This window comes from Gymnodraco acuticeps, unplaced genomic scaffold (genome assembly GCF_902827175.1).
Source record: "Gymnodraco acuticeps unplaced genomic scaffold, fGymAcu1.1, whole genome shotgun sequence".
Lineage (NCBI taxonomy): Eukaryota > Metazoa > Chordata > Actinopteri > Perciformes > Bathydraconidae > Gymnodraco > Gymnodraco acuticeps.
Genome location: NW_022990174.1, coordinates 21,684 through 48,606, shown reverse-complemented (window position 1 = coordinate 48,606; position 26,923 = coordinate 21,684). Strand labels below are relative to the sequence as shown.

The window sequence follows — 26,923 nt, the reverse complement described above, 5'->3', positions numbered from 1 at the left end:
GATAGTGTTTTAAATGTTTTCACCAGAGGGGGTAGTGAAATGATGTTTAAAAGAACAACTCTAATCCCATGATGCATTGCGGCAGTTCGTTTCTAGCTTCCGGTCCTCAGAAGCTACACGTTGCTAACAGACGTTGATGCAGATGTTATACCGAATGTAATGTGTTTAAGAGACTTTTAAAACACATACAATGAGCTAGTTTATCATTGGAGGGTGATTTATCCGTGCTTTTGTCCGTTAAACCGTGTTTTTGTTGCCTCCCGTTCTTTGTTCGTAGCTTTGAATACCACGTGGCTGATCGGTAAACACAAGTAAAGGCATTAAAGGGAGATTAGTGTGTTTTAACGGCAGTGTTTTATCAAGGAGAAGAAAGACTGAGGAACCAGGACGAAGAGGAGAGAGAGGTAACATCTCTCTTTGTGTGTGTGTGTGTGTGTGTGTGTGTGTGTGTGTGTGTGTGTGTGTGTGGTGTGTGTGTGTGTGTGTGTGTGTGTGTGTGTGTGTGTGTGTGTGTGTGTGTGTGTGTGTGTGTGTGTGTGAATTTACGAGTGATGGCAAAATGAAGCTTTGAATGAAGCGTCGAACCACTTGGACAATTGTGTCAGAAATAGGTTCATTTCTCGAAGCTTCAGTTACAGCGTCCTCTCCTGGCGAAGTGCAAGGCTGCAGTGGGTTTAACGTATCTTTGCCTTGAAAAATATTCGATGCACACACACACAAAGACTGAATATCATGTTCTATTTGCAATTAAAGGTTGATAATTGTGTGTATTGGGTTATTGAGAAGAGAGAGTACTAGACATGTTTTTGGGCGGAGAGTGCCTTTTATCAGTTATTAAAGTTGAAAAGCAATGATTTAAAATACGTCCATTCCGGGATTTGAACCAGCTGCGCGGAGGACATCGCCGCATCCGGGCCGCCGGCCCTATCCACTGGGCTATCTATTCCTTGACATATTTAACTGTTTTTATATTACTGATAATTGTCTTTTTGTTAACAACTTCTCCACATTTCGAAGTGTTTCCCGAGCCAGAACGACCTATCTTTCTTCCTGGCTTGCTCTATAATGATATCAAATGCAATAACAACAACAACTCAACAGCAACAACGCAAACTACGACAACAACCCACACATTGCGCATTCTTTAGAGCGGTCATAAAGTGTTGAAGCACTCAAGTTTTAAACTGTTTCAACCTGTCACCTGTCTGAATCGAGACGAGGCAGTGAATTGAATCACGTGAATGGACCGCGAACCAGTCAAGTGATTCATTCAGGAAATGAAGCAGTTGCTGCTTCGGACGTCACATGTCACGTGATTTGAAGCAGTTGCTGCTTCGGACGTCATATGTCACGTGATTTGAAACAAGCTTCGAAGCACTGCTTCTATGGAATAGGAAGTCCAGGGTTGAAGCTCCGTTCGAAGCTTCAGTGTCAAACTGCCATCACTAGAATTTACTCCAGGTGGAACTAGTCTGATTTAACACTTGATTATATTTCACATCATTCATCCAGATCTGTAAAGTAACTAAAGGTATTAAATGCATGTAGTGGAGTAAAAGTACCATTTATCTCTGAACTGTTCTAAATGTACAAAGTAGCATTAAATAGAAATACTCAAGTAAAGTAAAAGTACCTCCTAAATGGTACTTAAGTACAGTTCTTGAGTAAATGTACTTAGTTACTTCTCACCTCTGCTATGACCCTACGAAGTAGCTGTAGATATGTTTAGTTGTGTCTGTTGGTTGTATTGAGTTGTCTTGTTTTGTGTCAGCTGTAGTTGTGTTGATTATTTCAGAGACACAGCCGGAGAAGGAGCACTGAGAGCAGCATGGAGGAGAATAAAAAGACCCCTGGAGCTCAGGTCAGTGTGCACTTCATCACAATATATTCCTAACACTGTTATCCCCAAATGAAAGATCACAACCTGTTTAGAGAATACAATATGAATACACAATATGGTCAGATATAGGTTAGAACGTTGTTGTACATTACGACACGATAACACTGTATTGGTCAGATCAGGTCTGAAATGTGACTTGCATAGTGTAACAGCAGCTCCATGTGTAACATCAACATAAACTAATATCAAGACACAATACATGAAAAACAAACATGTAACATAACAGCAGGATCAGCGAGAGACAACCTGCTCAAAGAGCCTTCAGCGTGCTTTTGATCTGGATTCAGCTCTGTGTTTACTGAGAGGACTGACTGGAGCACAAAGGAGGCTTCAGTCTGACTTTATTGAATCTCCATTAGATGGCAGCAGTTCATATTCTCTGTTCAGAGCATGCTTTGGGTCCCAGGTGATGTTGTTGGACAGCCTCTCAGGTTATTATGGTCTGCTGAGTCAGGAAGTCTCTGACAGGGTGGACCAACAATCTTTGAGCAGATTATTAACAGCTGGAGCAGTTTTGATTTCAAAGCTGTTGACAAACACTTGTACCAGGTAGCTTTGCAGTACTGCAGAACAGACACAGTCACAGATGTAAAGTAGGGCTGCATGATTTGGGGAAATAATCTAATTGCGATCTTTCTGACAGATATTGCGATTTGATTTGCAATATTTGTTTTTAAGCAACCCAATTGTAAAATGCGGCTATATCTCCGGCTAGGAAGGTCGTATCAACGTGCTCCCGTCTCTAGCACCCCTGCAGACCGAGCTACGAGAGAAAGAACTAAACTTACATGAAACTTCCGTTGGGTTGCTTTAAAGTCAAGTTTCAGTTTCAGTTTCAGGCAAGGCGAGGCGAGGCTAGGCGATCTGATCTGATCTGATCTGATCTAGTGCAGTCTAAGATATGAATAGTTCAATTAAAAGTAGCGACAAAAAGAAAAGTCTTCAGCCTGGATTTAAAAGTAGTCAGAGTTGCAGCGGACCTGCAGGTTTCTGGGAGTTTGTTCCAGATATTTGGAGCATAATAACTGAACGCTGCTTCTCCATGTTTAGTTCTGACTCTGGGGACAGAAAGCTGACCAGTCCCTGAAGACCTGAGAGATCTGGATGGTTCATCATTTAGCAGGAGGTCAGAAATGTATTTTGGGCCTAAACCATTCAGTGCTTTATAAACCAGCAGCAGTATTTTGAAATCTATTATTTGACACACAGGAAGCCAGTGTAAAGACTTCAGAACTGGAGTGATCCACTTTCTTAGTGTCAGTGAGGACTCGAGCAGCAGCGTTCTGAATCAGCTGCAGCTTTCTAATAGATTTTTTAGTGAGACCTGTGAAGACACCATTGCAGTAGTCGAGTCTACTGAAGATAAAAGCATGGACAAGTTTTTCCAAATCCTGCTGTGACATTAGTCTTTTAATCCTAGATATATTCTTTAGGTGATAGTAGGCTGATTTAGTAACTGTTTTAATGTGACTGTTGAAACTCAGGTCAGAGTCCATGACTACACCTAGATTTCTGGCTTTATCTGTTGTTTTGAACTTTGCAGACTGAAGCTCAGCGCTAACTTTTATACGTTCTGCCTTGGCTCCAAAAACCATTACCTCAGTTTTATCTTTGTTTAATTGGAGAAAGTTCTGACACATCCAGTCATTGATTTGTTCAATGCACTTACTCAGTGTTTGAATTGGAGCATAGTCTCCTGGTGAAATTGTTACGTAAATTTGTGTGTCATCTGCATAGCTATGGTAACTTATTTTGTTGTTCTTCATTATCTGAGCCAGTGGAAGCATGTAGATGTTAATTCAAACCAATTCAGATCTGTTTCCGAAAGTCCCACCCAGTTTTCCAGTCGGTCTAGTAATATGCTGTGGTCAACAGTGTCAACATGTGAGCATTACTAACTTGACTCAGATGGTTTGATTCACCAAACCATCTAGGAAAGCTCCATTGGATCGAGCTAGCTGACCGCACCTCCCATACACTAGACAGTAGTGTTAATTTCGTCAGCTATTTTTTAATTTAGTTTTAGTCTTAGTCCTTTGTTAAATTTCCTTTTTAGTTTTAGTCATATTTAGTCACCTTCATCCTGTTTTTATTTAGTCAAGTTTTAGTCGACTAAAAGTCTGAGCATTTTAGTCTTATTTTAGTCGACTAAAACAGTAACTATTTTAGTCAAGATTTAGTCGACTAAAAGTCTGAGCATTTTAGTCTTATTTTAGTCAAAGAAAACAAATTATTTTAGTCTACTTTTTGTCAATGAAAACTGTTGAGTATTTTTTAGTCATCAGATTATATAGAACATTTCAGTTAAACTAGTCTAGCCAAAACCAATAATTTGTCATTTTAGCAAATATAAATAAATAAGATTATATATTGTCCTTATTTGATGAAAACCACAGGTTGAATGATTAAGCAGCTTTGCAGAGAGTATCTGCTCAGGTTTGTGGTGTTTTTACCTGTGTTATGGCCACATTGCTTCCCTTCTGATGAAACAATGCATTCGCGTTTTTTCTCCGCCTCATTGTAGCGAAAATGGGCCCAAATATCACGTTGTTTCTTTCTGCCAAGCAGTGGTGGCTTTAGACTTTTTCGTTGTCAGTCATTTTGACGGACAGGATCGTAACATTTCCGTCATAATCCATTATTACCCGTCGAGTACACAATTTATCACTCACTCGCGCTGACGGGGGGGTATTCGGTTAACGCGAGTGCGACCACTGCTCCCAAGCCCTGTTGTTGCCATTTCATTTTATGTTGAATAAGGTTAGTTAGAGCATGAGTTAGACCCGAGTCTTCCTGACAGTTCATATTGTGCCGCTGCCCGGTGTAATTCAAATGTACCGCCGCGCGCAGCACAGACACACAGCTGCTGCCCAGCCGCAGCACCGGAAATGGAACTGCTGGGAGAAAAACTGACTATCAGAGATGTAATGTTATCTTTGATAATATGTAAACTACATTTTCGTCGAGTCACTTTTCGTCAACGATATTACATGATGATTTCGTTACAGTTATTGTTTACTGCCGTCGGTGCCGTCTCGTCATCGTCTCGTTTTCGTCATGGAAAAAAAGGTCTAACCCTAACCCATATTTCGTCATTGTTTTAGTTAACGAAATTAACACTACTAGACAGGACCCGAGAATTGTCGGGGAAAACGTGAGGTGGTGGCCTCATTATATACACTAAGGGGCACAATCACTGTGAGTAACCTCTGTTCCCCGAACCTAGAATGTATGACAGTTAAATGCCGACCTAGATACCTTCCGAGGGAGTTCAATGTTGTATTGATAACTGCAGTATATATTCCACCAGATGCCAATGCCAGCGCGGCGCTAAGTCAGCTACATGATACTATTAGCAGTCAACAAAGCATGTATCCTGAGGCTGTCCACATCATTGCGGGGGACTTTAACCATGCCAACTTAAAGATAGTGCTTCCCAGACTCTACCAGCATGTTAAATGTGCCACGAGGGGGGATAAAACACTGGACAAGGTCTACACTAATATTAAAGGGGGCTACAGAGCTAAAGCACTAGCGAAAAGTGTTTCCACCACTATAAAGATGACTAAAACCTGGCCTTTAGACGCCACTCCACAGCTGCAAGACTGTTTTGAGAACACCGACTGGGGTTTTTTCGTGCATGAGGACCTGGAACAGTACACATCAGCGGTCCTGGGATACATCAAGCACTGTTCAGACTCCGTCACTGTGGATAAGCGCATCCGGGTTCATCCCAACAAGAAGCCGTGGATGACTAGAGAGGTGCAGCGCCTGGTCAGGGAGAGGGACATCGCCTTCAGGACTGGTGAGAGGGAGCTGTACAGCACTGCCAGAGCCCACCTGAAGCGGGGGATCAAGCGGGCCAAGATGGACTACAAGGGGAAGTTTGAGGAGTGCTTCCGGGGCAACGACTCCAGGCGGGTGTGGCAGGGGGTCCAGCAGATGACCAACTACAAACCCAGCCACCCCTCGACCGACGGGGGTGACCCTCAGCTGGCGGGGGAGTTGAACTCCTTCTACGCCCGCTACGAGACGGGGCTATCGGAAGCAGCCACACCATTACACCCACCTGCCCTCAGCAGCCTCATCCTCACGGAGCACGAGGTGAGACGCACACTGAAGGCAGTGAACCCGAGGTAAGCAGCGGGGCCGGACGGAGTCTTGGGACGGGTGCTGAAAGACTGCGCTGACCAGCTGGCGGGGTTCTTCACCAAGATCTTCAACCAGTCTCTGTCCCAGGCCATCGTCCCATCCTGCCTGAAAACATCCACAATCATCCCAGTGCCGAAAAAGAACAACATCGGCTGCCTAAATAACTACCGTCCAGTGGCACTCACCTCCACCCCCACTAAAGTTTTTGAGAAGGTGGTCCGTCCCCACATCGTCTCATCCCTCCTTCGCGGTCTGGACCCCCACCAGTTCGCCTACAGGACCAACAGGTCCACGGAGGACACAATCGCCACAGCTCTCCACTCCACCCTGTCTCACCTGGAGAGTAGGGGGAGCTACGCACGGATGCTCTTCGTGGACTTCAGCTCGGCATTTAATACCATCCTCCCTGACAGACTGGTGACCAAGCTATCAGTCCTGGGAGTATCCCATTCCTTGTGTCTATGGATTAAGAACTTCCTGTCTGATCGCCCCAGAGAGTGAGGATAGGCACCCACACCTCCACCTCCCTCAGTCTCAGCACCGGGTCACCACAGGGCTGCGTGCTGAGCCCCCTACTATACGCCCTCTACACCTATGATCTCGTCCCCGGCCACACCAGCAACTCCATCATAAAGTTAGCTGATGATACCACCGTGGTGGGCTGCATCTCAGGGGGTGACGAGACTGCGTACATGGAAGAGGTGGAGCAACTGTTAGCGTTGTGTAAAGTAAACAACCTGCAGCTGAACAAGCTGAAAACCCAGGAAATGATCATTGACTTTAGGAGGAAGAAGACTGACATGCAGCCCCTGTACATTGATGGAGGCTGTGTGGAGAGAGTCTCAGTGATCAAATTCCTGGGCGTTCACCCGACGGAGGACCTGTCCTGGAGGACCAACACCACGGCAACCGCCATGAAGGCACAGCAGAGACTCTACTTCCTGAGAATACTCAAGAGATACCACCTCAGACAGGACCTGCTTGTGTCCTTCTACAGCAGGGGTGGCCAACCTGCGGCTCTCGAGCCGCATGCGGCTCTTTGCCTAGTTTCATGCGGCTCTTCAGTTCATATTGAATTTTATATGTGTGAGTTCGGGGGAGAGACACTGACTCCTGACTAGTTGTGCACGGTTGTAACCGATACTTGAAAGGTATACCGCGATACCCTGCCGTTAAAAACGTTACGATTCCTCCGTTTAAGAATGACGGCGGAAAGTACTCCGGTGAGAAAGCGCCGTTTAAATAAGAGCTGTGTGTGTTCAGCGCTCTGCTTCCACTCCCTGCTCTGCAGCCGTGCCTGCAGTCCCGCCCCTCTAAAGCACGCTCAAGTGCCTCCCCGCACTCGTGCACGCGCTAGCTGCCAGAGCATGTGAGAAAACGAGAAGCATGGCTGCAAGTGGGAGTGCAACTGCCGCTGCCCCTCGGCTTGTTGACAAAAAAGACGCCAGAAGCGAAATGTGGAAGTATTTTAGCTATATCTCTGACAGTGAGGGCAAGCCTACGGACACCACGAGGCCTGTCTGTAAGAAATGTATTGATTTTATTTAATACGAATTCTTGTCATTTATTGTATTTATTGTTCTCATTGTTTAAAGGTTGTGTTATGGTTCTGGTGTGAAATAAAGCACAATAATTACATTTAAGACTGTTTCCCTTTTTTTAAGAAAAGTATCGAAAAATAATCGGAATCGCAATTCTTGACTTGGTATCGAAACCAAAATGTTGGTACCGTGACAACACTACTCCTCAGAGTTAAACCTGATATTTAGTAGGTCTGTTAAGTATTGAATGCTGATAATTCTGACGTAATTTGGCCGGTCAAAGTTGTTTGGGCTCGGATAAAATTGCTCCGTTACTTTCGTCCCGTGTTACTTTCGTCCCGGCTCTCCCTACGTGTGTATGTGTGGTGTCAGGTGTCAGTATGAGAGGATGACAGCGTGTCTAATTTTGATGTGGCCCAACAGCCAATCACAATAATACCTGCGATGCAGTGAACCAATCACTTTTTGAGGGGGGGAAAACCTATCGTTGATTAAACACTACTATCCAGTGTTTCCCCTACCATTGTCTTGGAAGGGCGCTGCACCCCGCCAACGGAGCCCCGCGCCCCCCCCTGAAATTCAAGGTGTTTAAAAAAAATATATAATTTAAAAAAATATATATATATCGCACCAAATTGCAAATAATCTATAACTACTGTCACTTTTCACATTGAACATGAGCTCTTTTATTAAATAAACTAAACGCTTTCATTTGAAGTTGTGAGTTTAGTGTTTTTGACCCTAAGAAACACTGATGCATTAATCAATAACAATAATCCACAGCTCCTCTCTGCTCCAGAGGATTTAAAAAAAAAATATCCCAATGCCACAAAGATGCATCAGTGACGTGGTTGAAATCTTGTCTCCAGAAAACAAAAAACTGAAACAAGCGGTATCAGTGACTGTGTGTTTGATGTGGCGCTTTGCAGTAACATAGAAAAAATGTGGCTCTTAACCTCTGACTGGTTGGCCACCCCTGTTCTACAGGGTTCCCGCGGGGTCTTAAAAAGTCCGGGTGACGTTTGGGTCTACGTCAACCCTAAAAGCGGAGTTGCTGTAGACGCTAAATACCGTAGCTAAACACCAATCATACAACAGCAACGATGAAAGACACACACACACAGACACACACACACGCTAGGGCTGCTCGATTATGGTAAAAATCATAATCACGACTATTTTGGTCAATAATTGATATCACGATTATTAAATACGATTATTCATTGACTTTGAAAACATCCATTTATTGAACTTTAAAACAAATAATAATTTGAACAGTATCTTTTTAACTGTGGATCACCCTGAACGTATAATTCTACGGAGCCCTGGAGGGTTCATAGAGAGAAAAATAAATAAAACGTGGCCACGTTTTACTTTCTCGTGCGCACGCTTTAGTAACTCGTGCGCACGAGTTACTAAAGCGTGCGCACGAGTTACTAAAGCGTGCGCACGAGTTACTAAAGCGTGCGCACGAGTTAATAAAGCGTGCGCACGAGTTAATAAAGCATGGCCTCGTTTTGTATGTGTGTGTGTGTGTGTGGGGGGGCATTTGTTTATGATAGTATCGTTCGTTCCGGTGCACTCCGGCAGGACTATAGCACATCGAGATTAAGATTAAACACATTTCTTTCACTTGGGAATACACTTAACTATGGGGAACCAGATTTGTTTAAAGTACTGTTCGTGGTAATTTGAAAACAAATGCCGGTGGTGTCGGATACACACGAACACGCACACAGAGCGGAGCTGAGCACACACACACACACATCATGCGCCCCGGTGACAGGACGATCTCCTTCATAAAGCGAGGGGGAATACTCTGGTAGTTCGATGTGTGTATAGGTGTGTGTGGTTAAACGTAGCAGCCTCGATCTCTATTCAGCGGTTCTAATGAAGGGAAACGCAGTGAAGTAAACAGTAAAAGGCACAGCTCTTTGCAGCTGGTGCTGCTCTTCTCAGATTCTGCTGAGTTACACGTTACTGCCTCCAGTGCCCTGTACGACGAAGCCAGTTCAACAGACCCTGGACCTGGACATGTTCGATTTACCCGGCTTAACTGACCCTAACAAACGCGATGTCCATAAGCGGTCCTACGAAGCTGGTTATCAACTCAGTAAATCAACCAGGGTTTCTCTGTCCGGCTGAGAGCGTGCTCAGGTGAAAGGGACGGGGTTAGCAACATTTGACCAATCACAAACATTGAGACGCGTGCTGACAGCGCAGCGTCATACTTCATGAATGAATAGTGTAAATAGCCAATCCTGCTTCGTAGTACAGGCCACTGGTGCCGCAGAGATTTCATAAAGTGAAGGAGGTTTTCCTTCTATAAAACAGCTGTGGGCAGCAGACACTGTGAGTCACGGACAGGAATCCCTCAATTTAAATAAAACGAGGCCACGCTTTTAAGTAACTCGTGCGCACGAGTTACTAAAGCGTGCGCACGAGAAAGTAAAACGTGGCCACGTTTTATTTATTTTTCTCTCTATGAACCCTCCAGGGCTCCGTATAATTCAACTGAAAAAACAATACTAAATTAAATAAATTATACATTTAAATAAATAATATCAAAATAATAAATGCCAATAAACAAGATCAACACATATTTTGGAGCGCACTTCCACAAGCTATTAAACATATATAAATATGATGAATACAAATAAATTAGACTAAAATTAATTAAATCAAATATGTTGTAGTGCACTGTCACAACCTAGCAAAGCTAAATTCGTTTTTTTTCGATTATGTTGTTTTCGTAATTGTGGCAGGCTAAAATCGTAATTGCGATTAAAATACCATTAATTGCACAGCCCTAACACACACTCTCACACACACACACACACACACACACTTTTGGTCTAACACGCTAACACAGTACTGTACTGTTATGTTCAGTAATTGTTCTTATGTTGAACACGAATACATTTACTTTATAAGTAATTATGGGACGTATTTCTTATTTCATAGCAATTTTCCTTCATACTTTCTTGAAATAGGTTTTAAATTCTATTCAAAGTGGTCTTAAAAGGTCTTAAAAAGTCTTACATTTGAGTAGGCGAAACCTGCAGGAACCCTGTTCTATCGCTGCGCCGTGGAAAGCATCCTCACCTACTGCATCTACGTGTGGTTCCTCAGCTGCACAGCCGCAGAGAGGGGTGCGCTCCAAAGGGTGATCAACTCGGCCCAGAAGATCATCGGTTGCCCCCTCCCCTCCCTGGAGGTTCTGTACAGCTCTCGTTGCCTTAAGAAGGCAGTCAAAATCCTCAAGGATCCACACCACCCGGGTAACAAGCACTTTGTTCGGTTGCGCTCAGGCAGGCGTTTCTGTACCATGTCTTCCCGGACAAACAGACTCAAATTCAGTTTTTTTTCCCAGGGCCATATGTGCACTAAACGCTGCTAATATTTAAATTATATAAGCCTTCCGTGCAATACGAGGGGAATCGTGCAATTTTTAAAGTGGACCTATCATGCTATATTTGAATAATGTAGTGTAAGGCATATTTATACTTTTTATTTTTCAAAATACCAAACACATCATGCATTTTAGCCATTCCTCATTTCGCTCAATTTAACACTGTCTTTGCATGGGCTGATTCTGTGAGAACAGCACCATCTACAGGCCTGGCATATGCACTACAGCGTCTCCAGCGCTTTTGAACGGCAATGTCCGTGGCTGTCTCCTCCTGATTGGTGGAGTTGGCCCAATAGCCGTAGCTCCACTTCTGTGACATCATAGAAGTGTTCAAATCTGGATCAGTCTGTATCAGATCCGTTGCAGCCCCTTTTTAAGAGATTTGGGTATGGAGGAAAAGAGAGAGGGTTGTGTTTTCTGGCACTTGGTGAGTTCCCTGGAACACCGGGGACACATATTCATGTATAAAAGACGTACAAAAGTGCATTTTGCATGATAGGTCCCCTTTAATTTATTATGTATTTATGTACATATTCCTTATCATGTCTATTTAAGTCCCATTTCTTGTTTTTATAGTGTCTTGTTTTTTTTATATTGTCTTGTTGTTTTTATATTGTCTTGTTGTTGCTGCCTGTTGGCACCTTGAGTTCATTGTAATTTCGTTGTACCTATACAATGACAAATTAAAGATCTATCTATCTAAATTACAATAGTGCAGACACACCTTAGTGCAAAGATAAAATGTCAGTATCAAAACAGTGTGGCAATATAATAACAAACTGCCAGGTGTGTTGTATGCACAGTAAATAGGCTCAGCAGTTAAAGAGCCTGTGACACGAGTTTCCCCCATCATCCAAACCCATTAATTTGAGTAAATATTGTCCCCTTGAAAATCGTTACTGAACTGATTTTGGATATTTGTACTTTGATATCCATTAATCTGCCCTTCAATGTTGACCATTTTCTGGATCTTCTCGGGGATTCTTCAAGTCCCGCCAATGTGACGTCATTGCGGGCACAGCGCTCCAGCTGCACCGTTCAGGATCCCAGCATCTGCATGTAAACGTACGATGGTGCACACAGCAGCAAGCTCAGACAGCGATGACAGTTTACTTTTGAACGTGTCTGAGAGCTCATATGAGGCTGAAGGATCGGTTTATGTTGTATCGGTTAGAAGTTTAGGAATTAGGTGCGTCAATATGGGTGATCATACGGTCATGTAGCCAGTGGTGGAAAGAGACTAAAAATCATCCCGGGACTCTCGACCGGCCCACTTTGGTACCGCTAGTAAATTGTCAACGGGGGAGTGGGGGGATGTCAGGGGCGGCGGGTGCTGTAGGCTAGGGAAGGCTAAGCCTTCCCTAATATTTGTGTCACTGCATCCTGGTAAAATACAAATATAATGTATAATGTGTGTGTCTTTGACATTAGCGCTGCTAGCCACCTGTGCCCTGTACTACGAAGCCAGTTCAACATACCCTGGATATGTTTGAGTAGCAAACAAACTAACAACAACAAACTAACAAACAAACGAGATCTCGCTAAACGGTCCTACGACGCTGGTTATCAACTCGGTAAATCAAGCCAGGGTTTCTCTCTCCAGCTGAGAGCACGTTCACGTGAAAGGGACGGGGTTAGCTACATTTGACCAATCACAAACAGGGACAAGTGTACTGACAGCGCAGCGTCATACTTCATTAATGAAAAGTAAACTAATATTAGACAAATATGAGCTTTAAACATCCATGACTTAAACATATAATCCAGGATCAAAGCCACAGAGTTGCTGCAAGGAGAATACAGAACAACTGGTTACAAAATAACTAGGCCTACCGAGTGTTTGAAAGCGTATCGTTTTATGATATCACTGCCCCATCTAAGACACGAGTGGATCTGACTTTAATTACATTTGACTCGAGTGTTTCGTCAACATAATGTGTTGCTTAAAATAATACTTCTGCATATAGTATGTGACACTGTAAGTGTTGCACGGCCAGATACGGCTGGAGAAGCTGACTCAGATAAGGAAATATATTATATGATCGATGATCTGATTGATGATGTGATATGAATGATAAGTGCGACACGTCGGCGTCTTCTCTGCATACGGCAGTTTAAACTGTATTTCCTTTATCCTGTAATATGACTTGAGAGATTTAAACTCCGCACACTGAGTTGATCTCTTTTCTATAGACGCCGGAGGCGGGCAGCGTCAGGTAAAAAAAGTTATTTAGCCTTCCCAAACCTGAGCCTCACGCGCCGCCTATGGGGGAAGTGCTAGTGACTTATCCGACCGGCCCACTTCGGTACCGGCCCATCGGGATTCGTCCCGATGGCCAGTCCGCCACTGCACCCAGCCCGCGTAAACTGTCAACGGGGGGAGCCTCGCTGCGGGGAAACGGTGGACCTAGTGTCCCGATCGGAGTGGGAATAATAATAAGAATAATAATCCGTGCATTTTATCCATTAATTTCCCCAACATTGTGGTAAAAAAAACACTCGTTTAATCCATGTTGGTGTACTACAACTACAAAAAGCATCGGTTTGTTTTCTCATCAGGAAATGCAGACCGGCTCAAACGATTTTTAATCATCATCCTCACGATCATTTCATGTATCATATGTTCGCCGAATTGACATGAAAGCACTAATAAATGTAGTTTCATCCACTTGAGTTTACAACTACAAAAATAATCGATTTGTTTTTATATCACATCCCACGGGAGGAAATTCAGCAGCTCTCACTACCGATTTTTAATTCTAATGTAATCATCATCTTCACCACGATCATTTATGTTTATGTTCGCCGAATTGACATGAAAGCACTGACAAATATGAATATACTGGCCCTTCGTACATCCAGGACATGGTTAAACTGTACACCCCAGCGCGTGCACTACGCTCTGCATCAGCCAAACGACTCGCTGCGCCCTCGCTGCGATGGGGACCCAAGTTCCCATCAGCAAAAACACGTGGGTTTGCTATCCTGGCTCCAAGATGGTGGAATGAGCTCCCCATTGACATCAGGACGGCAGATAGCTTACACACCTTCCGGCGCAAACTGAAAACTCATCTCTTTCGACTCCACTTCGATAGATAGATAATAGAACTATTAACAAAGCACTTTTATACTAATAAAGGACTGGCTTATCTAAAGCCAGTTGAGTAGCTCTTGAAATGTTTGGCTCTATGAAACCTGATGTACTTTATGATTCTGTTTTCTTCAAGGTTGTGTCTTCCTGGTCGAATGTACTTATTGTAAGTCGCTTTGGATAAAAGCGTCAGCTAAATGCAATGTAATGTAATAATGTAATTAGGGATGCACCGAATATTCGGCCACCGAAAATTATCGGCCGAAAATGGTTAAAAAGGCCCTTTCGGCTTTCGGCCAAAAGGGTTTTAGCACCGAAAAAATATCACCGAATGTCAGAACAGGCCTACGTTGGTAACCTAACGTGTTGTTGTGATTACGTAATAAAGACGCGGCGACCATGCTCGCGGCTGGCTCACAGGGGGGGGACATTGACCTTTGTCATCGAGATTGCCCTGAGCCTTTAACAAATCGTATTAAATAATCTGATGACAGACTGTAAACAGAATAGCTGAAATGTTAACAAACTAAATAACTCAGTTTCCTCTAATCATTAACCCATGTTTGTATCATGTAGTTAACTCCGTGTGTTGCTGCTAGCATACATAACACCTGACGTGGAAACATTACTCGTGATGGAGCTACAGAGCTGCTAGAAAGACGGTCGAACCCGGTACATTCCTCCGTCTGGATGTGGTGCACTTTTGCTAAATGTTTAGACAAATTGCTCGTGCTTACATGCTAAACTCTTATTGCACTTATGGTAACAAGTATTCTCCACATCGAGATGGGTAAAGTTGAACCACACCTCGGAGCGCGTTCTCTCCGCCATCTCCGCAGTGTGCTCCGCTGCATGTAGCAGCTGCGTGTGTGTAAACTGCCCCGCCCCCTCGCACACAGACTGGGAGAGAGATCTCGTCTGATCGAAAATACATCATAGACGCATTTGTTGTCTTTGCATATTAGAAACGAGTTGGCGACACTAAGACTGCGATATCATGTTTTTTAGCAATAATACATGACATATATAAATGTACTGTATGCATGCTGAATAAATGTTTTATGGACCCATAATAGTGATTATTATTTAAGTTAAGTTTTGCCATAATCATGTCTATTTCCATAATCAGGTAGCTGAACAACATGGGTAAAAAATGTATACATTATATATATATATATATATATTTCTATTAATCATTTTCGGCCTTTCGGCATTCGGTTTTCGGCCAACTGTTTCCTATTTTCGGTATCGGTTTCGGCCAAGAATTTCACATTCGGTGCACCCCTAAATGTAATGTAATGTACTGTAGTCAACTTCATTAAAACGTTATTAACGTGCCTAAACTCAGTCATTCACCATTTCTACGCATGACAACACACTTTGTCCGTGTTTGGCTCTCTCGCCGCACAGTGAAGCGTTCCCGCATTGACGTCACTTCCGGCTTCCCCCAAAACTTCAAAATGAGTCGAAGGAATTTCCCCGCGATGTTCGAAATTATTGATATTTATCGGAACGGTATCGCACCTTCTTTTTTATACTGACGGTTCGAGATGACTAGTAGCCCAATATTTCATTGCACAACAGTTGTTGGGATGCTGTCACAGGCTCTTTAACACATCTTTATTATATATCCTCCTGAGAGGAACTCAGTACACTAACTCCTAAGATGTTCCCTTACTATAATTAATTAAAATAATGAAATCACAACACTGGTAATTACAAACTTAACCATTTCTCTTTCTATAAATAGTGCTTGTGTTGATGGATGCCATTTTGAAATACAATGAAATTATCTTTTTCAAAGCCACATATTTGGGGTGGGACACAATAAATAAAGCTTCGCCAGTTTATAACCGATGAAACATGATGGTATCAGAATAATCACCTACATGAGATGTATAGGATGCTACACAGGTCACTGTAAAGATAAAATGTCAGAAGAAATAAGCAAGATACATGATCTGTTTAATCGCCATGTAGGTTCTCTTTTATTTATCAGCATCAGATCAATAAGTGTCAGTAGTATCAAAATATAATAATATAATAACAGTGGCAATATATAACAATAATAGGTAGGCTCAGCAGCAGACACACCTTAGTGCAAAGTTATGTGTCAGTATTAATAACAGTGGTATATATATCGAGAGTAGGGATGCCAGTGATTATTCGATTAATCGTTACAGTCTCCATAATCGAATATTATTTTTTTAAACCGATTTTATTTATGTTTTTTTTTTTTTTTTCTGGCTTAGTTTCAACCAAAATATAGACTAATGCTAATAATAGTAATAGTATTAACAATTGTAAATGACCATTGGTCACACCACCAGTTTGTTTTACTGTAAACTTGGAGGAAGCCTGCGTGCAGAGCAGACTGCTGCTGCAGCACGCTACACACCGCCCCCGCCCCCACCCCCACCCTCCCTCACATGTGCGACTAAAGATGAACAAAGCGGCAGGTCAAAAGAGTTCCTCCTCGTGGAACAATAGGCTAATTATTAAATGTATTTCAATGCTGCTATTATTGATACAGGCTACATGATGGTGGTTTATTTGTTGTTATTGTCTAAAGTGCCTGCCATTGCCTTTATTTGAAGATGCGCGCACCATTTATTTATTGCAATGCTGCTATTATTAATAATACAGGCTAGGATTAATCGATTATTATTCGCCAGTGCTGCCGAATAATCGATTTTGATCATGGTCAGTTTCTGGCAACCCTAGTGTATATATATATATATGCCGGCGCGCCATCACCATGAGCAGCTGGTCCTGCGATTCCTGGGCCTTGTGTGAATGCAGCAGCAGTTCGTCGTGCATCTCCTTTTTGGCCATGGCATGCCGGTCCTCATTTTTCTTGCTGACCATGGCACGCCGGTCATCCATCACCATGATAGTGTCAAGGAAGCTGTCATCCCGTGCCCGCTTTCCTAAGAGGAGATATAAGCAAGATACAAGATCAGTTTAATCGCCAAGTAGTTTTACAACATACTAGGAATGTGTTTACCAGTAGGTTGTCAACAGACAACATTGGACATAGGCAGGGACAGTGTACACAATGCAGGTGTAAAGTATAAGATAGGATCAAATAGCTGACGCTCAAAGTGCCCTTATTTATTGTGTTTTGCTTGATGTATGCTTGAACTTTGTTTTATTTGGTCAAAAAATGATTAAGAGTTTTCTTACCAGAAGTCATGTGACCTCTAGCCCCGGATGTTTACGTTTGTGAGAGAGTGAAAAGGGCGCAAAAAGTGTAAACGATGTATGATCACGGTGTTTCATAATTGTACCAAGAAAGAAATAAACGTGATTAGTGGACATCAGTTCGATGCGTAACCTTCTTTCAAGGCGTAGGAGTAGTTACAGTGTGTTTATATGTACCTTTGCGTTTGGTTGGAAAGGGAGATGATTTCCGGAGGGGAAAGCTCACTAGATTCCAATCCAATGGGAAACACCTCGTCGCCTGAAACACACGATTAGTGCCATGAGTTAGTGAAGCAAATTACAGAACACTGCACACTTATTCACAAGTCAAGACGTTTTCATAGCGGCCGAGAATAGCTAGCGAGCTAGCTAGATGTTATTAGCTAGCTCGGTTCCGGCCTGCTAACAGTGTTACCCACTTCAGACTAGCATTGCTAACTCGATCTACCGAGCAAATAAAAGTACATCTGAGATAGGGGTGTAACGGTTCACAGCATTCACGGTTCGGTATGTACCTCGGTTTGGGGGTCACGGTTCGGTACGGGTTCGGTACATCAAGAAAAAGCAAAAACAATTCCCAAATGCATAATTCCATGTTTGTTGTTATTTATTTGGAATAGTAGTGCAAGTTTCAGTTTTAAAAATGTAAGGAACCTTTAACATTTTGAATAATTAACTGTATTACACTGTTAAAAACAAACAGTCCCACACACACACTCATATGCCCAGATTACCTATAATGGCTGATGTCAAACAAAAAGGTTCAATAAACTGTCAAACTAAAAAGAATGTCTTGAAAATATTACAAAATAAATAATAAGATAGTGTTTCAATCACTTTCAATCACAATCAATAAAAGCTGGGGTCCTCCACTATTGCATAAGGGTGCATAGCAGTTGAAGAACATATGCCAAAAGCTTCCGTTATTTATTTTGGTCTCTCGGCTTTCATGTGTATTGGCTTCTTATAAACAGCGGGGATCAGCTGTTGAACTGCTGCTGTATTTTGCCGGGCTCCGTTGATTGCCAAATCTGGGTGATCCCTTCTGATATGATTTAGCATGTTTGGCGTGTGTTACCATTAGCATACCGCATCGCTGTCGAACAACACAGCCACACCGTCCTCGTCCGATCCACCACCCGAAATGTTCCCACACAGCTGATTTAAAAGAAGCAGGTGGTTCTTCTAGCTCCTGTGTTATCTGAACTCGCCATACTAACACATTTTTTTCGTTTTGTTGTGTTTTCTTCTTTTTCATTTGTTGTTTAAGGGCAGCTGGCAAACAGCTTTTAGGCGCAATACCGCCCCCTGGATTATATATAGTGTAGTGGATACTGCCCTGAATGACAGACTTTTTTCCCACTCGTAAAAAAAAGGTAATACGGTTATCGTTACACCCCTAATCTGAGACCAGTATTGTGCAGATTAAAACAGTAAAGTGCATGAAGTATATTTTACCTTTGATTAGTGCCATGAGTTAGTGAAGCAAATTACAGAACATTGTACACGTATTCACAAGTCAAAACGTTTTCATAGCGGCCGAGAATAGCTAGCTAGCTGTTAGCCAATTCAGCCTAGCAGGACTAGCTCGATCTACCGAGCAAATAAAAGTACATATCTGACCAGTATTGTGCAGATTAAAACAGTGCAGTGCATGTAGTATATTTTACCTAATTCGTCGTCGTTTGGCAATTCAACCGTCATTTCAGCCTCCCACCTCATCGCGCCAGAATTGATCGTCGAAGCTGTGCCGGAGAATGAGGGTCTGTGGCCGAGCAGAGCATCCAAGCGATCGTACCACTTGCTGGTCTTCCGACCGTTACCACTCTTGTTGTTGTGGTCTTTTATTTTTTTGTAGTCCTGCTTCAGTTTCTTTATTTTGTCCCGGCACGACTTAGCGCTGTGGACGATTCCCATGGCCGCTAACTTTACCGAAATACAGTCGTACATTTTCGCGTTGGAAACTGCCTTCAGTAGAAGCTTCTGGATCGCGTCCTCCGAGTAAATCTCCAGATGCGCCGACACATCATCATCACTCCACCGCTCCATGGCTGCTTTCACAAAAGGCTTTTTGGTGTGAACGCAAATATATCGTAGTTCTGATTAACTATTGTGGGAAAAGTACTCCGGTGTGAACGCGCCAACTGCTGCTTGCAGATGTTGTGGTTTCTCCCCCGCCTGCGGGGAATGGGGCTTAACAGGTTAATAATATACACACAAATACCGCCTCCTCTGGTTTTCCCCGAGTTCGCATCGCTGTCTGCTCGAACAAGGTTGAATCCGGATACCTCAAAGATAGATTCAGGCATTGTAGATTGGAGCCAACTTTCTGTGAAACATAATAAAGAGGCCTCACGAAATTCAGGACAGTTCCTTGTGTATGTCCTTGGTGTGTCCACTTTGTTAATCAATGAGCGCAGGTTTGTGAGAATGATGGATGAAAGTGGTGGCCGGCTGAATCTTCGCCGTAGGCGATTCTGAACACCTCGTCTCCTTCCTTGTCTCTTTTTCCTGGTGTTTCTAAGCGGCTCCCGAGGGAGGTCATCCAATATTGAAGAGCACAGATGGCTTGATGTATTCGTATGATGCCGATCGCATTGTAGCTCCAGCATAGCCTCACGGCTGTAGCAGCGTAGGGGCCGGGACTCCTCGCCATACCTGCTTGTGCTGTCACTCAGGTGTGTCTTGGAAAGTTGTATGGCCAGACATGGTCTGCTAAAAGGAAAATATAATCGACAGGATCAAAAGCATGGTCTCTCAAAATGACGTTTCATACAGAGACAACAAAGTTTAGACAATAATTAGACCAAAAAAACAAACACAAGACTAACGGAGCATACTGAGACGCGCAGTGATGCCATCTCCCTCTGTCTCCTGTATATACCAGAGGTGGGAGTAAGTCATACATGTGCAAGTCTCAAGTTACTGGGGTGAGAGTCAAGCAAGTCAAGTCATACGAAATCTTGATGAATAACCCCAGTTTCCGCATTTAAATCAGTTAAAAGACGGTGGTTATGAAAAGTAGAGTTTTATTTTTAACATTAGCAACAATGGAGAGTGGGGCTCTGAAATCATAAAACAGGTAATATGGGGAATAATCAGGCAGTACGATATGTGTGTGTGTAGAGGTGTGTGTTGTTAAAACGTAGCAGCCTGCAATTACTATTTATCTGTTCTAGTGAAGGTAAACACAGTGAAGTAAAAGGCACAGCTCTTTGCAGCTGGTGCTGCTCCTCTCAGATTCTGCTGAGTTACACGTTACTGCCTCCTGGTGCTGCAGAGATTTCATGAAGTGAAGATTTTCCTTATATAAAACAGCTGTGGGCAGCAGATACTGTGAGAGTCACGGACATGAATTCATAGATCAAGGCAGACTGGTTCACAGACTCTCCTGTTTTGCCGATCCGGTGCTTAAACAAATAGCTCTCCTGGCCGAAATGTCCCTAAAATGAAGTCCGACATCGAAATATATCTCAAATAATGTATGCACTGCCATTTCCCCACATAAACATAACAATCTGTAATGAAACGTCTGTCTCCTATGCACTCCACTTCCTACTTGGCGCACTGGTAACTTTCTCCTGCAAACAAGTTACTTTCTCTCACTCTTTGTTTTCATTGCCCTTTAGGGGCTTCCTACAATACAAATGCAAATATTTTATTTTAGAAAGTAAAGTCCTTTCGAGTCATCCGTCTCAAGTCTCAAGTCATGGATACCAAGTCAAAGTCAAGTCGAGGATGTTATCTATGTTAGTCAAGTGTTACGTTCCCTTGTAGATCTAGGGGTACCAAGGGAAGTAGCGACACACAAGATAGCCGGACGAGAGAAAAAAAGAGAGGCAACTGAATGCTGAAGGAGTTTAAGTGAGGTTTTAATTAGCAAATAAGTAAGGCGGCTCACCAGCCAAATTACAAAACAAGCTTACAATAAACAACACACAACTATGCTGGGTCTCACACAGATACATGCTGCACACATGCAGCCAGATCACAAGGAGAGAAAAGGCGTCTCACTGCCGTCCTCCTCCGGTCCTATATGGAAGCCCTGATTGTCAATTAGGAGCACCTGGGGAGAGGCTGCACCTGGGGACAATCAGAGGGAGAGAGAGGAAAACACACACCCGACCACACAAACACTACGGCACGTAACACTTCCCCCCATAAAACCAAACAAGTGTTTGGTCACAGTTACCAACAACACTCATCACATAATTCACAAGCATACTATAGAATGCTTGGAAGCTGCCACCTGCTGCTTCCAAGCCACACACTCCGCCGCTAAATGACCAGGGTCAAGACAATAAAAACACAATCTCTCAGTGTCGGGACCTGGGAGAGAAACAGAATGAGCACGTGTGACACGTCTGTTACGAGCCCTACAGTGAGGATAACTGCCCTGAGGATACATTTTACCCCCGGCTATATCATTACCCATTATGACATCCACACCGTCGACAGGAAATTTGGGGAGCACAGCAACTGGAAAGAAACCAGTAGCCAGTTCAGACTGGACATGGACATTGTGGAGAGGTGCAGGCACAAAACCCATTTCAATACCTCTTACCACGGCACTTACATCACAGGCGGACTCATTACTCAAGGGCAGGGCACTCGCAAGAATGAATGACTGTGAGCTGCCACTGTCTCGTAACATAGCAACCTGCCGCTGATCCTCCACCTTCCCTGACAGAGAGACAAAAGCAGTGGAGATGAATGGCTTAAAACACTCATCAGGGCCCATTTTAACAGTGACCTGCCTACTAGGACACACTGTTTTAATCAGGCCCACCCCTTTTGGGTGCGTGCCACCTGCTGCCCGCTCTCGCTTCCAAGCTGCACAGTCTGCTATCATATGACCTGGGTCAAAACAAAAATAACAAGCTCTGTCTATCCTGGGACCTAACAATGGAACACTGGCACAGGGAACATAATTGTCAGGAGCTCTCCGATAAGTGTCCCGCTGAGGAGGATCCCGCTGAAAAAAAACACTCTTATGTATCAGCGCAAACTCGTCTGCCAGAGTGGCAGCCTGCTGAAGGGTAGTCACTTTCTGCTCATTCAGGTAGACTACCGTACGCTCCGGTACACAGTTTTTAAACTCCTCTAACATCATCAGCTCACAGACTGAAGTAATGTCATCAGCTTTACACGCTCTACACCACCTGTCAAAGAGGGCTTTCTTCTCCCTCGCGAAGTCCATGTATGTTTGGCCAGAAGCTTTCTTCATGCCGCGAAAACGCTGCCTGTAGGCCTCAGGCACAAGCTCATATGCCCTGAGAATAGCACCTTTCACCTTCTCATACACCAAACTGTCCTCGACAGAAAGAGAAGAGCAAGCCGCTTGAGCCTTGCCGACTAGCTTGCACTGTAAAAGAATAGCCCACATGTCTTCTGGCCAGTGCAGGGCAGCAGCAAAGCGCTCAAATGCACCAAAATAGACTTCCACCTCTGATTCACGAAACACAGGGACCAAAGAAATATGCCTGCTCACGTCAAAGGAGGCAGCAGGACCAGAAGGTGTAACTGCAGAATCACCCACCACAGCTGCTTGGAGCTCTAGCTGACGCATCCGGACAGCAGTGTCTGCCTCCAGCTTCCTGATCTCCAGCTCCTGCTTCCTGACCTCCAGCTCCCTCCTGAGCTGAAACTCTCGCTCACGCTCCTCCCTCTCACACTGGAGACGGGCCATACGCACTTTTACCCTGGCATCTAATTTAGACCCCGTAGGTGAGGATCCTGCCGAAAACGAGTCAAACTGAGGTGTGGTGAAAATGTTTGCCTGTTCCGTAGCACTCTGAACCACCGTGCCAGGAGATTCCACTAAAGCAGGCCGCCTCAAAACCCCCTGTTCAACTAGTCCAGTTATCAAAGTAGCCTTGAGTTCACTTTTTACCAGAGCAGAGGAGACCGAAACATGATAATGGTCAGCAACTAACCGCAAATCAACCTTCCTGCCCCCGTCTAGCTGACCCACAGTAGGACTGGCCACAAACTGCTCCAACACAAAAACCATCCTTAGCAACGGCTATTTACAAATATTATTATTTATTTATTTACAAACTTCCCCAGATCCTGCCTACCAAACTTTACCTAACTATCTTCTGGAGCGTGCCGGGCTCGAGGCGACTTTAAAGGCAAACATCAGCGGCCGAAACCCTGAATCGCCTGCCCCCAACCGGGAATAAATCCCCACCCAGGATTACCCCGAAAATAAAAAAGGCAAAATAAAAAATGAGTGCCTGAAGGAAGGACTGATTCAGTCCAGCTAGACACTCCCATATCTAAACTGAGGAAGATGTTCAACAGTAAATAATTTCACAGCCAATTCTACACTTATATACACTACTGCTCACCACCAAACACAATATCAACACTAACCAACAACCAAATACTCACTCTTTGTCTCAAAGATTGGACGAGCCCCCATGTTACGTTCCCTTGTAGATCTAGGGGTACCAAGGGAAGTAGCGACACACAAGATAGCCGGACGAGAGAAAAAAGGAGAGGAAACTGAATGCTGAAGGAGTTTAAGTGAGGTTTTAATTAGCAAATAAGTAAGGCGGCTCACCAGCCAAATTACAAAACAAGCTTACAATAAACAACACACAACTATGCTGGGTCTCACACAGAGACATGCTGCACACATGCAGCCAGATGACAAGGAGAGAAAAGGCGTCTCACTGCCGTCCTCCTCCGGTCCTATATGGAAGCCCTGATTGTCAATTAGGAGCACCTAGGGAGAGGCTGCACCTGGGGACAATCAGAGGGAGAGAGAGGAAAACACACACCCGACCACACAAACACTACGGCACGTAACACAAGCAAGTCCCAAAGCACAAAAATATGCGACTCGAGTCAAGTCATGTGACTCGAATCCCCCACCTCTGGTATTTACTGTGGTTAGAATGTTGCTGTTACTGTATCTAATATAATACAAATGTAATAAACACACACCGTTAGTAAAACTAGTATTTTGTTAACTCAAGGTTTATATTAAGTGAGTTTTTATTGTATTGTAACTGTATGTATTTATGCTTTTTAGATTTACTTTCTCTCTTTCTTTGTCCGTCTGTTCTAGAAAATGAAAGGAAGAGAGAGACGTCACGGCTGTCAGCAATGTGAAAAATCCTTTACAACATCTGCACATTTAAAGTGCCACCTGCGTATTCACACTGGAGAAAGACCGTACAGCTGTGAAGAGTGTGGGAAAACGTTCACTACATCAGGTGATCTCAAAACACATCAACGTATTCACACTGGAGAAAAACCTTACTGGTGTCAAGAGTGTGGGAAAACGTTCACTCAATCAGGTGTTCTCCAAAAACATCAACGTATTCATACCGGAGAAAAACCGTACAGCTGTGAGTTGTGTGGGAAGACATTCAGGGAATTGGGTTGTCTAAAAAAACATCAACGTATTCACACTGGAGAAAAACCGTACAGCTGTGAAGAGTGTGGGAAAACATTCACTCAATCAGGTCATCTAAAAACACATCAACGTATTCACACTGGAGAAAACCCGTATTGGTGTCAAGAGTGTGGGAAAAAGTTCACTCAATCAGGTGTTCTCCAAAAACATCAACGTATTCATACCGGAGAAAAACCGTACAGCTGTGAGTTGTGTGGGAAGACATTCAGGGAATTGGGTGATCTAAAAAAACATCAACGTATTCACACTGGAGAAAAACCGTACAGCTGTGAAGAGTGTGGGAAAACATTCAGGGTATCAGGTAATCTAAAAACACATCAACGCATTCACACTGGAGAAAAACCGTACAGCTGTGAAGAGTGTGGAACAACATTCACTCATTCAGGTGATCTCCGAAAACATCAACGTATTCATACAGGAGAAAAACCGTACAGCTGTGAAGAGTGTGGGAAAACATTCAGGGAATCAGGTGCTCTCCAAACACATCAACGTATTCACACAGGAGAAAAACCGTACTGGTGTGAAGACTGTGGGAAAACGTTCACTTCATCAGGTGCTCTCCAAAAACATCAACGTATTCACTCAGGAGAAAAACCGTACTGGTGTGAAGAGTGTGGGAAAACATTCAGGCAATCAGGTAATCTAAAATCACATCAACGTATTCATACAGGAGAAAAAACCGTACAGCTGTGAAGAGTGTGGGAAAACATTCAGGGAATCAGGTAATCTAAAAAAACATCATCGTATTCACACAGGAGGAAAAACCATACTGGTGTGAAGAGTGTGGGAAAACGTTCACTAAATCAGGTGCTCTCCAAAAACATCAACGTATTCATTCTGGAGAAAACCCTGTACTGGTGTGAAGAGTGTGGGAAAACGTATTCTCAAAGTTCTCACCTTAAGCTCCACGAGCGAATCCACACCTTATAGTTTTGAACAACTATGAGAGCCAAGCTAGCTGTTTCCTCCTCCTGATGTTCTTTTATATTTGAAGTCTTTCTAAACAGACTTCAATTCACAGAGTCAGTCTCGTTTGATGTCCCTGGACAAGTCCTAAGGTCCTCTTCAGCTATTTAAATATCCCTAAAATCCCCCAAAATAAAATGGGTGAGGCTTTTATCCACTACGCTCCCAAACTGTGGAACACCAGGAAATATCAGAGAGGCTCAGTGGACATTTTTAAACGCCTTCTAAAGACCCATCTCTTTAGATTAGCTTTTTATTAGCAAGCCCCCACTTTAAATGGTCTTTTAGTCTTTATTATTTACCTACTTTTATATTGTTTCATTTATGATATAGGAAGGGTTTTATCTTATATTAGTTATTTAACAGTTTCAATAGCAACATTAATTTTTACGTTGGTTTCTTTATATTTTAATCGTTTAACCTTTATTAGAATTATGTCGTTTCTATTACTATTCATTTGTATTTCTGTTGTACCTATATGTTCACTTTATTTTATAGGGTTTTATATTGTTGCATCTATTCACTTGTCTTGTGTCTTATTTTTTCTCGAGACATCATAATTTAGTTTTCATAATCCTTCTCCTCTGGGCTGCTTGTGTGACGTGTGCAGCATGTGTAGTGTGGTGTCTCTGTGTGAGACCTGTTAGTTTCACTTGTTCATTGTTAGATGTGGTCTTGCTGCTATTTTTAGGAAGGATGTGAAAGCCACCACCATCTCCATCCCTGATATTCCCTCATTCGAGCACCTGGTATTTAAGCTCTCTGGTCCCACTCCCCTGGTCACAGCCATCATTTACCACCCTCCAAAACAAAATCCCACCTTTCTCTCCGACCTCTCTGACCTTCTAACCCAGCTATCTGCAATATCTAAATCTGTGCTCCTCGTAGGGGATTTCAATATCCACATTGATGACCCAACCAGCATATATGCCATTGAATTTCTGGAAACTCTGCAGTGCTTCAACTTCACACAGCACATCAACTTCCCCACACACAGCCACGGACACATCCTTGACCTAGTCTGCTCCACAGGTCTCACCGCCCACCACCTATCCAGTCTCGACCCTCATATCTCCGACCACCTGGCCATCACCATGGACATCAATATCCCCATCCCCATCCAAAAACACAAGCGCACAATAACCTTCAGAAACCTAAAATCCCTGGTCTCCCTCAGCACTCTCAGCTTGCATCACCCGCAAGATGTCCGCCTTCCCATCCCCCCCCG

At 43.4% G+C, this 26,923-nt stretch overlaps 1 protein-coding gene across 1 annotated transcript; it reads left to right on the top strand.

Annotated features, from left to right (window-relative positions):
* Positions 1-90: 90 nt before the first annotated feature.
* Positions 91-26,855, top strand: LOC117547182 (zinc finger protein 135-like). The gene is given in 6 exon segments (XM_034217738.1): positions 91-404; positions 1,796-1,861; positions 24,379-25,404; positions 25,406-25,486; positions 25,488-25,580; positions 25,582-26,855. Coding segments are annotated over 5 exon segments (1,311 nt in total). The 5' UTR covers positions 91-404; positions 1,796-1,828; the 3' UTR covers positions 25,660-26,855.
* Positions 26,856-26,923: the final 68 nt, after the last annotated feature.